Here is a 15,484-nt window from a genome sequence, read left to right as displayed (position 1 = left end):
GTCGACCTAGGAAATTCAGTGTTGTGGATCGCCGAAGACTTGGGCAGATTGTGAGTAGGGGATTGAAAAGTGTTGAGAACATCAGAAATGAAATGATTAGCAGAGGAAGTCCTCAGGTATGCAATGAAACAGTTAGGCAGGAATTACAGAGACTTAATTGGGTGAAAAAACGTGGAATTTCCTCGCCGTTGATGAAAGATGCACAAAAGGAAAAACGTTTAAACTAGTGTCGGGCTCATGAAAATCAAGATTGGGATAATGTTTTCTTTTCGGATGAAAGTTCTGTTTGGCTTTTCCCTAATTGTGTGAAAATTTGGACCAAAGATACTGTCAAACCTATCTACCAGCGACCAAAACATAGCCCGAATCTTCACATGTGGGGTGGCATATCGGCTCGCGGAGTGATGCCATTGTGTGTTTTCACGGGAAACTTGACAAAAGAAAGATACGCTGACATTCTAAATGGTCACCTTCTTCCGACAGCACAAACATTGTATGAAGATGATTGGATTTTCCAGCATGATAATGACCCAAAACACACTGCGCGCTACACAAAACAGTGGTTGTCGGGCGAAAATGTTCAAGTTTTAGACTGGCCCAGTTACAACCCAGGCCTAAACCCAATTGAGAATGTGTGGGGAGTCATGAAGGACAGAATAAACCAAAACGGACTGAGAAATATTGAAGATATGAAGGCCGAGGTGGTCCAATATTGGGATACCCTGTCACACGATTACCTACAAACTTTGATGGGTAGTGTGCCTGGGCGTATTCAGGCATGCATTGCTGAGCGAGGAGGTCTAACAAAGTACTAAAACAAGACTGAGACTGTAAAAGGATGATGTTTTAACATGTTTATGTAAGTAAAACGCCAGAAGTTAATAAACGTAATGAGTTATATGACGCAACATGATTCTCAATAATTTCTGGGAATACTATACATATATCTGCTTCACAGTAGGATGATACCCGTGTATAACCGTGGGTTATTCATAAGCTGACTTGTTTCTTTCTAAGGAAACAGTTCGGATTTCCTGGGGACAACACACTTATAAACGACTGTGAGGAAGTCTACTGTACAACACTAAGTTGCCCCTCAGTGCTGGTTGTGTTAGCATACGACTGTGAGGCAGGCTATATTATGTACTGTAAACAGCCTGACGCGAACTAGGTTTAGTTAAACCTTATCTAAGATGTCGAACGGACGACTATAGCTCGCGATCGTGTTTGTATTAATTTCTTATTACGATTAGTACGATACTGACTGACACACCACTACTTAAACTATAGCATCACACTATACAAGACACTGTATCATTCGGATACTGAGCATTGCTCCACATCCTTCAGTTCAGATATTATGCACACACCTGCGGGTTGCATTGACAACCGCGCGCAGTCATGCGTGTCTTCATTGTGTTCACTTTGTGAAGCAATGGGTTTCAGAGTGAACACGCTCTCTGTAACGTGATGTTATGTACAAGTCTACCCGTAATTAGTTATTTTCAGAATGTACACTTATATTTTGCGAGTATGTTTATTTCAGTTCTTTAGTTTAGTAAAAACTTTTCTATCGTCTACGCAACCGAGGTACTTAACCATGTGTAATCTCTCGATCCCGTTAGTCGCCTTTTAATTGTAATCCATCATGGATATCTGGAGAGGATAGTTAAAACACGCGATGGTTTGAGATTTCATATGATCTGTATGTTTCTTTTGCCCCAGTCAGTCACATGTCGCACTTTATCTCATAAAAGAGGGCGCTATTTCTTTTCCGGGATCTGGTGACATCTAATTAATATCCTTAAATTTCCCAACATGTTTTACTTCGAGTATGATAAGACCATTTAGCTCTTGGATGTGAGATGTTATATGTGTGAGTTAGGGTGGCCCTAAGCTATTTCATATAAGACACCATGTCTTTACTCAGAGGTGTCGTGCCTAACATCTCCACAGTAAGATCATCTGAAGGCTTTGCGACGTTATTGACATTGTGATAACCACACCAAGACATTCACCGTCTTTGAACACCTGAATGTTTGTTGCCCCGTGAAGGTCCCGGGGTAGAAAAGGCCTTCAGCAACCCATGCTTGCCATAACAGGCTACTGTGCTTGTCGTAAGAGGCGACTAACAGCATCGGGTGGTCAGGCTCGCTGACTTGATTGGCACATGTCATCGGTTCCCAATTGCGCAGATTGATGCTCATGTTGTTGATCACTGGATTGTCTGGTCCAGACTCGATTATTTACAGACCGCCGCCATATAGCTGGAATGTTGCTGATTGCAGCGTATAACTCACTCACTCACTCACTCACTCACTCACTCACTCAGCCAAGTGCATTTAACTATGCGGACGTGACAGGTTAGATTTCCCCCACACTGCGTGAAGACCGTCTCTGCTGTCCTTTGGGGGCAGTTACATGCCCCAAATCAGCTCCTCCTGACTGGTTCATGAAAGCTGACGATGACACATGTTATTTTAGAAAATCTTCGGTATTTTCTGACGTCCTAAACAAATTAACAAATCCGAACCTCTATTTTTTGGCAGTGTTTTCAAAGTAATACTGAGACAAGGGTACTACAGTGGTGGAGGAGATATGGTGAGAAGGGACACGATCCCAAAACGTGCAGGCGTGATTGTGGTGGCGAAGATGTAGCGTTCGGCAGATGTATGGAGAAGCTGGGGGAGAGAACAGTCAACACAACAGACGCTCTCGAGAGGAGCAAATACCGTTGTTTTGGGCCCGAGGCGCATTGGAATCTCATTGGCGGGTAGCTATCCAAAATGTTTTCTGTGAAGAAGTCTGTGTTTATCTCAATCACAATCAAAACGTTTTGGCTGAATGTCAGGTAAATCATCACGTCGACATCGGCGGTGGAAGCCTATATCATCCTGCGTTGAAGAGGTTTTACATAAGCCAGGTGCTGGAAGCATTCATTATCGTGCCTCGAACGAAACAGTTTAATGCTTTAAATACGCAATGTGCAGTATAATCTGTTGAGAAATTGGATATATCTATATTAAGCAAATATGTTATTTATGTAATATATCAATAAATTGCTTCTCAGAAAACCAATTATGAAAACTGGAATAATGGAAAATACCCTTCAGCAGCGTTTCCTCTGCAACATGTCCTTATAACACAAGAATACAAATATTTGATGCAATATTTGAAAAAAGCGATTCGCGTCGGATTATGTGTATTTCATCAAAGTTTTTAAGTATTTCTAAGTTATGAAAGAACAATTTATAATCCTGTGTACATCTTTGGATTTAACATTTTTGAAAAGGAGGAATTGGTTTAATTCTATGTAGTCCCGGGGTAGCCTTGATTAAATATGAAGAAAACATACAAATATCCTAGGATCTAACAACACAGTGGCGGTATCGATTTTTTCAATTTGGAATATCATTGCCCTTTTTGTATGACACAGTGCTACAGTTCGAATAGTCCACGATAGATGTGCAACAATTATCCACCCTGTTTGTGAATTATGATAATTCTAGACTGATCGTTATACAATGAAAGTCGACATGTGAGTATTTACTAGCTAAACGTAAAGATCTCATAATGTAGGGCATAGACAGCATCTCTGACTACGCCATATCCTTCCACTACGTGTCCCCACAGAAGATGTACGATGTGGAGTTTTACACCTACCACTTACGACCGTATGACATTGTGTCCGGCACTCAGGAACTGAACGAAAATGAAAAGCTGAAACGTGGAACTCGGGAGATCAATACATAAGAGAAGTGAAACAGAGAACGTCTTTCGTCTGATGTCTCAGGAAAATTCCATTGCATATTTTTGGTTTTGCTCGTATGCCATATAAACAGTATTATACTATTGATCATTCATACTGCTGCAATAGTCATTTAGTAAATTGATATGATTATGAAAGGAACCTTATACTGTCATTGGGAAAAAATGTTCCATATGTTACATCTGGCGAGGATGACAGAACAATGAGCTCCAAGGACTTTCCGATATTGTCTACGGCTTACCAAAACGATCAGTAGAGATCAGTAAATATATTATTGTCCTCATCTCACGTAAAAATGAATGGATCTTAATTCTCCCGATATAGTTGTTTTGACTCTGCATTTCATAACGTCATATCAGACCAAAGGTTCACCTGAAAAAAGCAATAAGAACGGAACGTTCGATACAGAATGCAACAGGTGCTTGTCACTGCTTTGGTTCTATTGGTTCTAGAGGAACGTCACACCAGTCTACATCAAGAGGTGATACCTGACGTTATACTTGTTGGTCTTTTTTTCGGGACAAATCAACTGATTTTGACTTGGGTTTTCATGTCAGTTCATGTCAAGGGCTTTAAAAACATATAAAAAGCAGCACCACCTCACCTCACCTCACCTCACCTCACCTCACCTCACCTCACCTCACCTCACTCACCTCACCTCACCTCACCTCACCTCACCTCACCCTCACCTCACCCTCACCCTCACCCTCACCTCACCTCACCCTCACCTCACCCTCACCTCACCCTCACTTTGCAATCCAGAAGTCACCGTGGTTTTCTATCTGATTGGTTGGAAAACATGATCGGATGGTAGTCGAGTCTGAAAATTACAAGACTATTCGTGTGTATTCATACGTACAAACATAACGATTGTATTCGTGCGTCGTCAGCAGTGGTGACGCCATGCAAATCATATTGTGACGTGAAGTAGGGATGTCTGGATGTGCAGTTCCAGATGCTACCATGGGAACCAGCTGAAATGACCAGCTGACGTCACTTCACTGCTGTACCGACAGTCGATGTCAGAGTGCAGACAGTAAAACCCATGTGGGCCTTTTGGTTTACTGTTGCGTTTACAGTGTCCACAGACACCATGTATAGGCCAGTTTCCGAGTGTTATTGGGTAAAACTGTTTTGCAATAATGCCATCATAGTGTGCAAGTTTGAATTGTCTCGCAATGAACTGTCGACAGTTAATATGTTTAAAGTTGTTCGGAATTTAGGCACTTCATGTCCGTCTTATATTGTTCTGTAGTATTTCAAAGCAATGAAGTATACAAGTTTATAATTATAAAATCTTCTTTATTGCATAGAGCCATGATTCGGCGCAGATACTTACACCGCTACTAATCTAAAAGTGACTACAAGCACGTGGATTGAATCATACGTATATACTGTGTTGTGATAAAAATCATATTAGGAATAGTATATTAGTTATTAGCTACAAACGCTAAAGAATATCTAGTTTGCACTATCTTCAAACAAATTTCATTTGATATAAAGAGCAGCAGGGCAGTGGACAATGACTATGAGCATGGAAATATACCATACTTCCATTGTACTTTTGTCATACATTCGTTTATTGCCTCAACGAAAACTAAATATATACCGGGTCTTTGGATGCTATTTAGAAATAACAATATGTATGTCATTTCTCCTTCAACTGAAGGGACACATATTTATAGCCTGTTCGCAGTGAACACTTGCCTATGATTAAATTCTTATTCTGTTCATTAAAATTCTGGCTATCTGATTGGTTAACTGGGAACATTTCTTTTCAGTTCATTACTTAATGAATCTATAAAAATACGCCACGCCCACCAAACCGGACTACTTTCGGACCCGAGGAATCTCGAGGAATACCTGCACACAACGAGGGAATTCCCTTACACTTAGGTACCATAATGAACTCATGGTGATACATGGTGGTTAACATAAAGAAACAACAAATTTTCCGTGAACGTTAATAACGTTGTACATAACGCACTGACAAGCGCATGCGCACGTTGGAACATCAGTCCATGGCATCGCAATCCCAGTCACATCACAGCCCCCTTTCCATTTGCGCAAATACTGCTGCCACTAACAATCCCAGTTCCACTAACTTTATATCATCGGGCTTCATTTCCAAGTCCCACTTTTCAAACTGTCTTTTTCAGTTCGCAGGTAGTAATTCAAATGTTTGAACTTGAAACTTTGCCAATACCGGGACGCGTCACGTATTGTTGTTCCACTCTGATTCGCCGATTGATTGACAGCTGTTTGGGGGTGCTCTATGCTGACTGGCTAATGGCTTGGTAGGCGTGTCATTTATGTAAATGAGTCACCTGAGTCATGTCACGCCATTACCGAATTCTTACACCGAAAATGTTAATCGGTGGTAATAAAGATATCTGTTTCGACTAATTTGATTGCGTTTAAATAAAATATTATAGAAAGGCTTTAGTATTTCTTGTTGAAATTCATTTTAAGGATTGACTGTGTATTTCTTTCGTTGCATTGAGGTATGAAACTAAAAGCAAAATTAATGTTTGAGCATGAGTTTTTAGTTTCATACCTCAATGCAACGAAAGAAATACACAGTCAATCCTTAAAATGAATTTCACTTTAAACAGAAACGTAAATCGAATAATGTGAAATTTGGATTGCGAATCCTCATAATTTTGCCTTGCCAACTGAACATTGAAATCTCAGGATTTTATTCAAAAGTTGTTTAACAAACGATCACAGATTTAAATCAGTATTATTGGTTTGTGTTACAAGGGGACATGAGCATTATTACAATAACAGTGAAACAAATGCACGTGCAGTACATGATCAGCGTTAACAGAGATCAACCCTACTTGTTCTCGGTGTTTCGTTTAATGTGCATTCACCTTGCAATGCCAACAAATAGAGCCATTTGAAACTGTAAAATGTGCTGAACAACTTTTGTCCTAAGTTGAACAAAATTCTGAGATTTAAATGTTCAGCGTATTGTTCCGTAGACAATTTCAGAAATGAAATGCAAAGGGCAAGAAACAAATGGGCACCTCTCAAACTAAATTTAAAGTTTTGCTAATACACAAAATATGTAGAGCCGGGCCTTTCGTCTTCCTACCAAGCACATAGGATCTAACCTGCATTAACTGTCAGTTTATTTTCTTTCTCAAAATCCTGAATGTGGCTTTTCCTTTTGGGAAAGCTGCTTTTCACCCAAAGATATATTTATTACTACAGTCAGCATATCAGTGTTCATTCCAACCCAAGCTGCCATGCTGTGGGACGCTAGACGGATAAACTTTACCTCATCCCATCGGGTACCCATTCAGTACTGCGTGAATTGCAGAGCAACGACACAACGTCTCAGCAGACCTTGGGTGTTGTAAAACGTATCCATCCTAAAATTGAAATTGCGTAAGGTTTGTGGATCTCAACATGAACTTGGAACTGCTCTGTACTCGACAGTGGTCGGTAATGTGACTGAAGGACAAAACGTAAACATGAGCAAATTCACCTTATATCGTATGTCCTTAACGTTCATATTTTACCTGTTACATCACACAAATGTGAAAACTTTGATACTGCATGTTTTCTTAAAAAGCTATGTCTTCAGTTTAGATCTGAATATCGTCAGGCTGTTAATTGTCCTTAATTCCAGTGAAAGTTCATCCCAGAGATTGGGTCCTGCCACCTCAAATGATCGATAACCAACCCTGGTACTGGACCTAAAGTGTGGGACAAGAGGAAGGCGAAGATCTCGAGATGGAAGTCTTCGACTGGTCTACTATCTGGTGAGAATGTCAGCTATATACCTTGGAGCAAGCTTATTGAGAAACCAAAAAGGTCTAGTTGGTCTTGTATTGGACTGGGTCTTACAAGGGAAGCCAGTGTCCTGGCGTATGCGACTTATGTGAGAGTAGTTCTGTGTTCTGAATCTTCAGTGCCGTGGAGGATAGTATACATATTGAGTACCTTAACAACAAGTATTTATCAATTCTGAACTGGACTGAGCGGAGACAAGAGAGACAGAACGGAAAAGCATCTTCTCTGTTATGACCACATGCACAGGTGGGATCATCCATCAAAATTCTGACAAATCAATATAATTTTAATATCACAACCTAATTGTAGACAGAATTACTTGGCATTGGGTCTGGTTTCAACTAGTAATGGATATAAAATTTCAACACAGCTTAATATCTCTGGAAATCAATTGCCTAAACCAAGAAAAGGATGCATCTCTTATATTAATATCAAGTGCATTCACAGCTTGTATAACAGATAGCAGAAAAGATCGATTATACTGGGATTCGCCCCCTGCACTGATCTGAAAGTCGTTAGATAAGCTAGAATGATAACAGGCCGTGATTACACAGCTGGAATTATGCTGAATAATGTGGCCATAATGCTGATGTTTTCAGCATAGAATTGTTTTTGAAGACAGAGGCGGATTTTGACAAGCATATATCCAGCTGAGGTAGTATGGCAAACACCAGTTTGATAATTCTGACCAACAGGGGTACAACTCCTGCATAATCAATGAGTCGTATGTTGCACGTTTTGTATCAAGTACCCGATGATATCTTTAGAAACATCACATTAGCATACAAACAGGTGTCAGCGCAGTGTGTCACCAGACCAATTGATCAATAACGTCAGTTAAAGAAACTGTATCCTTTTACAAGTATTCGTTGGCTCGTGCCGTTCCATGAACACCTGTTTCATACCGAAAGCCACTCCACAAAAGATGCAGTTCACATCTACATTTATAAATACACCTATGTAATAAATTTACGCATTTTTTGTTCCCGCGATGTGTTGATGACAGACGCTCTGTGAAAGCTAATCAAGGAATATGTGAAGGTAAATATATTTTTTGCAAATCTTGTAACATTTTCAAACGCATCATAACTTTCCAAATGAACGCAGTCTAGTGTATAGTTTGTTTCTTTTCAGCCCATTTAAGCGATCAGCAAATAACAGTGAGAAGGGATTGGAGTGTTGAAAGCCAGTATCCTTAGCGTGGCTACCAAGAAGATCAGGCTTCAAACAGTTACACATTACCTCAAGGTTACAAAAGGATATTCGACCCAGTTGCGTGAATGTAAATATACAACAGCGAAATAATTGACAAATGGCTACTTCTACTCCTATCACAAATGCATCTGCTGCTGTGTTAGGTTTAATAGTCATGATTTCGTTGGCATCAATTTGTATTATCTTCTTTAAAACGGACCATTTAGACTTTCATTTCGTCTCGTCTGTTGTGAACACTGTACATCCACAAGATGTTCATTCAAGGGACATACAGAAGCTATCGAACGACCTCTATGAAGGATTTCAGAAGTCTTTGGGGCCATATTTGTCTGGGAATATCAGATTTGAGGACCTGCATTTGCAAATAGGTTAGTTCCCATTTGACATAATAGTATTCATCCTAAATAATGAGGTTTGCTCTAACACCACTACCACTGTGAACAGTATTTCACGTACATGGGGTTGAATGAAGCCCTGACATAACGCAGATCATGTATGTTTCTGCCGTTTTGAAATTCTTGAAAATGGTGTTGATGAATCGAGGATCTGTCTGGGATCACATAGAGGTAACTGTGCACAGTAAACCACGTGTGTTCGTGTGTAATTAAGCTTTATGACTGTTTGTTTTTCTTTGCGATAAGTGATATTTAAGAAATATTCAGACAGAACCCGAAAGAAATGGATCAGTACATTATATATCTATTAATTAATGTTTTAATACACGGACGGTTAACAGATGATTTATTCGTTTACCTTCATTCAGGAGTCAATCAGACGAAAGTGAGAAAAAAGGCGATATTTACCTTGGCTGTTCGTTCAACATAGATACATGTAAGCATCACTGTTGCATCCAAGCCTGTTATATACGAAAATAAGTCAACTACGTTTATACCGAACACACTTATAACGAACTGACGGATATAACCAACTGATATTGACCCCGGCTACTTGATTTACTTGTACATCGCAACGCTTATCACGAACTATGGCTGTAACGGACAAACATTAATTTTGTGAGTTCTGATGATCTGTGAGAAGAAATGATTTGATGCATGTTGGAAGCCGGGAAGTTCCCTGCATATGTCTTACACGATACCGAAAAAGATTAATACCCTAATTGTACTAAGACTACTAAATTATATGGGAAACATCGGTTGTACATGTTATAGCGCCAAAGTGGGATTTAGCACGTTTAAACAAAAAACGTTGTGGTGTTACAAGAAATCCATAGCAACCCTTGCCGTATGAGGGCTGGCATTGTCCTGTTGGAATGTTATCTCAGGACCGTGACGTTGCAGAAAAGGAATTGCCTCAGGTCTGAGAATCTGATCAATATAGCCCACACCAGTTAAGTTGCCCTGAACAATCACCAGTGGAGTTCTTTGGCCTGCTGTTTTTCCACCCCAGCTCATCACGGAACCACCACCAAAGTGATTCCTCTCCAAGACACAGACCTGTGCATAACGTTCTCCTACGCGTCTATAGGCACGTTGACTTCGACACTACATTCGGCGAGCTTGTTGATGACGTTAGGATAGGTCGTACGGCGGGACGTCGTGGTCTGATCCCGCGATGACGTAAACGTTGTCGAGTTGTTTTAGGGTGAATACGGCAAAGTCCTGGGATGGTCCAGGCAGTCATCACTGGAGTCTGAAACCTGTGGCGAAGATGGGTTACCCTTATCCATCTGTCCTGTCTTGGCGTTTTTACACATGGCCAATCGATGACGTCATTTGTGTTCCGGTAGCGTCTCTCCAGTGCAGAAATGGTGTTCCAGTGGCAGTGAAACGTTGCAGCCACTTGTCGTTGAGACATTCCCCCACGGACGATCCTAGTGACCTCATGACGTTGTGCAGACGTTAGCCTAGGTATGCTATGCGTTTCAATGACCGTTTAATTTTTTGAACGATCGCAAGTGCAGGGGTTCAACTTACCAAAGTGACAGTATTGTGTGGCATTCATTTGCTCCGTTTCTCTTTCCCGGAATGCACGTGCAACAACGTATTGCACATCTAAAGGACGAAACCACTGACGTCACGGAACGTGGCACGTGCATGCATGTTGGATACATGTCACTAATCTCTGAGTTTAGATCCTTATGTGTCTACACAGGTTCAATAAATTTAGATTTTAAACTGTTGTATGCACAGTTTCTTTATGTGCCAAGTATTGTTGCAACGCATCAATCTACCAATATCACTGTATGGAATTAGTTGTCAAATTGGCTCAAATATAATTCTTGGTTTGTTTGAACAGATAACGATGTTATATCCAAGGCTCTATATCAAAAGGAGAGAGTACTCTGCTGGATTATGACGTCACCAAAAAACCTGGATGTTAAAGCACGTGTGGTTCGTGACACGTGGAGTAGGCGCTGCAACAAAGTCCTCTTCATGAGCTCGGTGACAGATCCAAAGTTCCCTACAATCGGATTAAACGTGTCTGAAGGGCGGAGACATCTGACAGCCAAAACGATGCAAGCTTTCCGCTACATCTACGAAAACCACTTTGATGATGCTGACTGGTTCATGAAAGCTGACGATGACACATATGTTATTTTAGAAAATCTCCGATACTTCCTGACGTCCCAAAACAAATCCGAACCTGTATTTTTTGGCCATCTTTTCAAGGTAATACTGAGACAAGGGTACTACAGTGGTGGAGGAGGGTATGTGCTGAGTAAGGAGGCATTGAGGAGATATGGTGAGAAGGGACACGATCCCAAAGTGTGCCATCCTGATGGTGGTTCTGAAGATGTAGAGATGGGCAGATGTATGGAGAAGCTTGGGGTGAGAACAGTCAACACAACAGACGCTCTCGGGAGGAGCAGATTCCATTGTTTAGCTCCCGAGTCGCATTTGACGGGTGACTACGGAGAATGGTTTTACAAGTACGATGCAAATGGTGCTAAGAAGGTAAGTGAAACACTGTTGTATTCATCTGGATAAAATCTGCTCTTATCTCGCAGTTTAAAGAGATCTGTGATTTATGTACTGTACCAACACATTGTTTCTCAGAAATACAATTAAAATGAGAATAGCGGAGAATAACACTTCAGCAGCATTTCCTGTCGAATATATCCTTATAACACAATAGTCCATGCAGGAAGGAAAGGTACTGTAAGTCCCCATGGTCCCTAGTATGGTGATCTACCTTCAGTTGTTGGCAATCTATAGCCTGTTTTATATTGTATTGTCCGAATAGTGATATTAGTTTTAACTTTCCGCGCTAGTTTTAATTCCATTTGTGATATTCTCGTTGTTTTACTGTCCTTCGTTGACAGGTTTTTATAGTAGACATATATTTCGTTTCAGTATTAAATGTGGCTATGGCTGAGATATTGCCGATGTGACGTTAAATATTAACTCATTCACTCACTATAACACAATAATGCAAAAATGTGATGCACTGAAAGACATATTAGAGTTGGATTATGTGTAATTCATCTAAGCTTTCTCCAGGTCCATTAGGAATGAAGGGTGTATAATCCTACGTACAATATGGGAACTGACAGTTTGAAACAAGAATTGGATTAATTCGATGCATGACTGGGGCAGCCTAGATCATATCAACGAAAAACATGTTTTCAATAATTAAATATGTAACAATAAGATAACTCCACTTGTTTGACACATTGGTTTTAGAAAAAATAGCAAACTATTAAACCATTAGATGTAAACAAATATCCATCCTGTTTGTGAATTATGATAATTCTAGGCTGATAGGTATACAATGAAAGTCGACATGTAAGTATTTATTAGCTATATGTAAAGATCTCATATTTTAGGGCATAGACAGCATCTCCGATTACGCCATATCCTTCCACTACGTGCGTCCACAGAAGATGTACGATCTGGAGTTTTACATCTACCACTTACGACCGTATGGCATTGTGTCCGGCACTCAGGAACTCAACAGAAAAGCGAAGGCGAAACACGGAAATCTGGAGATTAATACTTGAGACATAGGGACGTCTTTCCTCTGATGTCTTGTTCGACAGGTAAATTCCATCAAATACTTTTCGCTTTGTTCCTGTGTTTCCAAATGCCTCAAACAGTAAATATCATTAATCAAATATGCAGCCATGATGATGAAAGGCGCTACGCATCATTCTCAATAAATGGGTGCATTTGACCATATCAAAGGCCGAAAGCTAATTTAAGCTAATATGTTTTCATTGCATGAAGCCAAATCCAAAATATACATATGGAAATTAATTAAGCAACACCAAATTCAAAGACACATAAAAACGTAACAAAGTTTAACGAAGTAATTTTGATGATTGATTATTCAATTTTGATGTATTGACATACAGCATGAGCTTTTCATGGGTTGATATGACGCGCGTGAAGCTTGCACAGCGCACGTGCATTGCTTTAACCTCAACTTTCGAAAAATGCACTTTTTCCCTGGGGTGTTTACAAGCGCAGGTTGTCGATTGCATTCGGTTTTTCATTCATTTCAATGTCATGGCACGTAGGAAATTATCAGAGGCCACTCGTTGGCAAATAATCGGCATGAGGAATGCTGGTATGTCTCTAAGACAAATCGGGACTCAAATCGGACGACATCATTCCATAATTTCAAAACTTTTGAAAAAATACCGGGCCACTAATGAAGTTAAAGACCTGCCTAGACCAGGAAGACCCAGGAAGACCACAGTCCGGGAGGACAGAGCTTTACTGAGACTTGTACGGCGCAGGTCCTTCGACTCGAGCTCTCGGTTGAGACAGGAGTGGCTTCCAGGGAGACCCATCTCGAACAGGACTGTTCGGAATCGTCTGAAAGCTGCAGGATACCGGGCAAGGAGGCCAATCAAGCGACCCAGACTGTCTCCAGCCCATAAGGCAGCCCGACTGGCCTGGTGTAATGACCGTTTGCACTGGAACATTGCCTCTTGGAGGAAGGTCCATTTCTCAGATGAGAGCCGGTTCTTGCTGCACATGGTGGACGGTCGTACTCGGGTCTGGAGGCAGAGGAACACAGCAATGGCTCCACGGAACATCCAGGAGACTGTGGCCTTTGGGGGAGGTTCCGTTATGGTATGGGGGTGCATTTCCATGAACTGCAAGTTGGATATCATTACCATCCGTGGCAACCTTAACGGTGTTCGATACCAACAGGAGGTTCTTGACAGGGCTGTGGTACCTCATTTTGAGAACCATCCTCTGGCAACGAGACCCATATTTATGGACGACAATGCTAGACCTCACAGGGCGCATGCTGTAAATGATTTTTTGCGGCAAAATGCAATTGACAGAATTCCATGGCCTGCCATGAGCCCTGACCTCAACCCCATTGAACATTTGTGGGACTTTATTGGCCGTCGTGTGAGGCAGAGAGACCCACCAGTCCATAATCTCAACGAATTGACGGCTGCCCTGCATGAGGAGTGGAACAGGATCCCCCAGAATCAGATCCGGAGACTCATCCAAGGAATGAGGAGGCGTCTGGAATCGGTGGTGCGTGCGCAGGGAGGACACACTAGATATTGATGAAAGTCGGTGTGCAGACTCTCAGATGACTGTTCTTTCTTTCCATGTGACATTTGTGTTAATACACCTGACAACAACGTCTGTGGATGAATAGTAAATTGTGTCCATTTTTTCATGAATTTAAGACAGTTTTAAGAATTTGGATTTCGTTGCAATAAAGCAAAGTCTTGATACTTTTTCCCTTTAAGTTGTTTGTCAGAGATCGTCTGTTGAATAAAAAAGTGTCAAACTATATCAACCCGGCATATTTTGATTGTCAGAACACTTCAAAGTTGCTCCAATAGAAAAAATTGGGGTGTTGCTTGATTAATTTCCAGGTGTATATATTTCACATTCAGCAATGTAGAGGATCTTAAGAAACGAATTATTAACTGGGGCATTATCAGCTGGGCTATTATAGCTCAATAATATTATGAAAGTGTCTAATGCTATTAAAGACATTTTGCACCGGCGAAAAAATATGCTGATCGTTATATGCATCAGGGATAAAAGGTAAAAAACACTATGCGAGGGGCTTAACGCTAATATAGCGGACATGCACGGAATCCATACATATTTTGCACGTGGACGACGCATGATAAAAGAAATAGCACGTGACGAGAGAACGGAAGCGGTAGCGTTCCTATGTCCTCTCCTGAAATACCTCCGTAAACACAAAATTCAAAACTGTACACAAAGCGCCAACATTTGGAAATTTATTATTGCTTGTGAGAACACAAAGCATTTCCTTTTCTGCTAGGCATTTATGCCTCTTGACAAGTGGGTAAGTATACAATGTCCTTCACTTGTGAAATGAACGATCCCCAGGACACAACAGAGGCCAAATGTTTGCAAAGTACCATTGAGGCACTTTAATAAGGGAACTAAGAAATTGAATGCAGCAAACGTTGAGGTGAAAAGGTGAGACAGCATTGTGTCAAGTTGCCTGAATGTTGGGTAAATCAAAAAGTGTATTTTCACGCCTGTTGGATAAGTACCGTCAATCAGGTGCAGGTGCAATGAGACCCGGAAGAGTTTGTTTCCTGTTTGATAAAAATACTTGCGTTTCTTATGCGTGTGGGTATATATTTGGTCGAAACATATGACTACTTCAGTCAATGTAATCTGTATACATGCATCATGGCCTCTACATCATATGATGTAAACTGCAGATGTGTTCAAACCTGTGACGACGACATCGATGCGACGACGCAATCAATTC

General features: G+C 40.8%; 1 protein-coding gene across 1 annotated transcript; it reads left to right on the top strand.

Moving 5' to 3' along the window:
• Positions 1-8,885: 8,885 nt before the first annotated feature.
• On the top strand, positions 8,886-12,749 carry LOC137255501 (glycoprotein-N-acetylgalactosamine 3-beta-galactosyltransferase 1-like). Its single transcript, XM_067792937.1, has 3 exons — positions 8,886-9,156; positions 11,045-11,703; positions 12,576-12,749. Exons 1-3 carry the CDS (start codon positions 8,886-8,888, stop codon positions 12,747-12,749), a joined length of 1,104 nt encoding a protein of 367 aa, XP_067649038.1.
• Positions 12,750-15,484: the final 2,735 nt, after the last annotated feature.

The sequence above is a fragment of the Haliotis asinina genome, chromosome 11 (assembly GCF_037392515.1).
Source record: "Haliotis asinina isolate JCU_RB_2024 chromosome 11, JCU_Hal_asi_v2, whole genome shotgun sequence".
NCBI classification, from domain to species: domain Eukaryota; kingdom Metazoa; phylum Mollusca; class Gastropoda; order Lepetellida; family Haliotidae; genus Haliotis; species Haliotis asinina.
The sequence above is the reverse complement of the archived record's forward strand: the minus strand, read 5'-3'. Positions and strand labels throughout refer to the sequence as shown.

What these genes read in the sequence shown, in the direction of transcription:
- LOC137255501 (XM_067792937.1), top strand. Translation starts at nt 8,886, where the DNA reads ATGGCTACTTCTACTCCTATCACAAATGCATCTGCTGCTGTGTTAGGT. An exon ending in GGACCTGCATTTGCAAATAG is followed by an intron (nt 9,157 to 11,044) that starts GTTAGTTCCCAT and finishes TTGTTTGAACAG; the next exon opens with ATAACGATGTTATATCCAAG. An exon ending in ATGCAAATGGTGCTAAGAAG is followed by an intron (nt 11,704 to 12,575) that starts GTAAGTGAAACA and finishes CTCATATTTTAG; the next exon opens with GGCATAGACAGCATCTCCGA.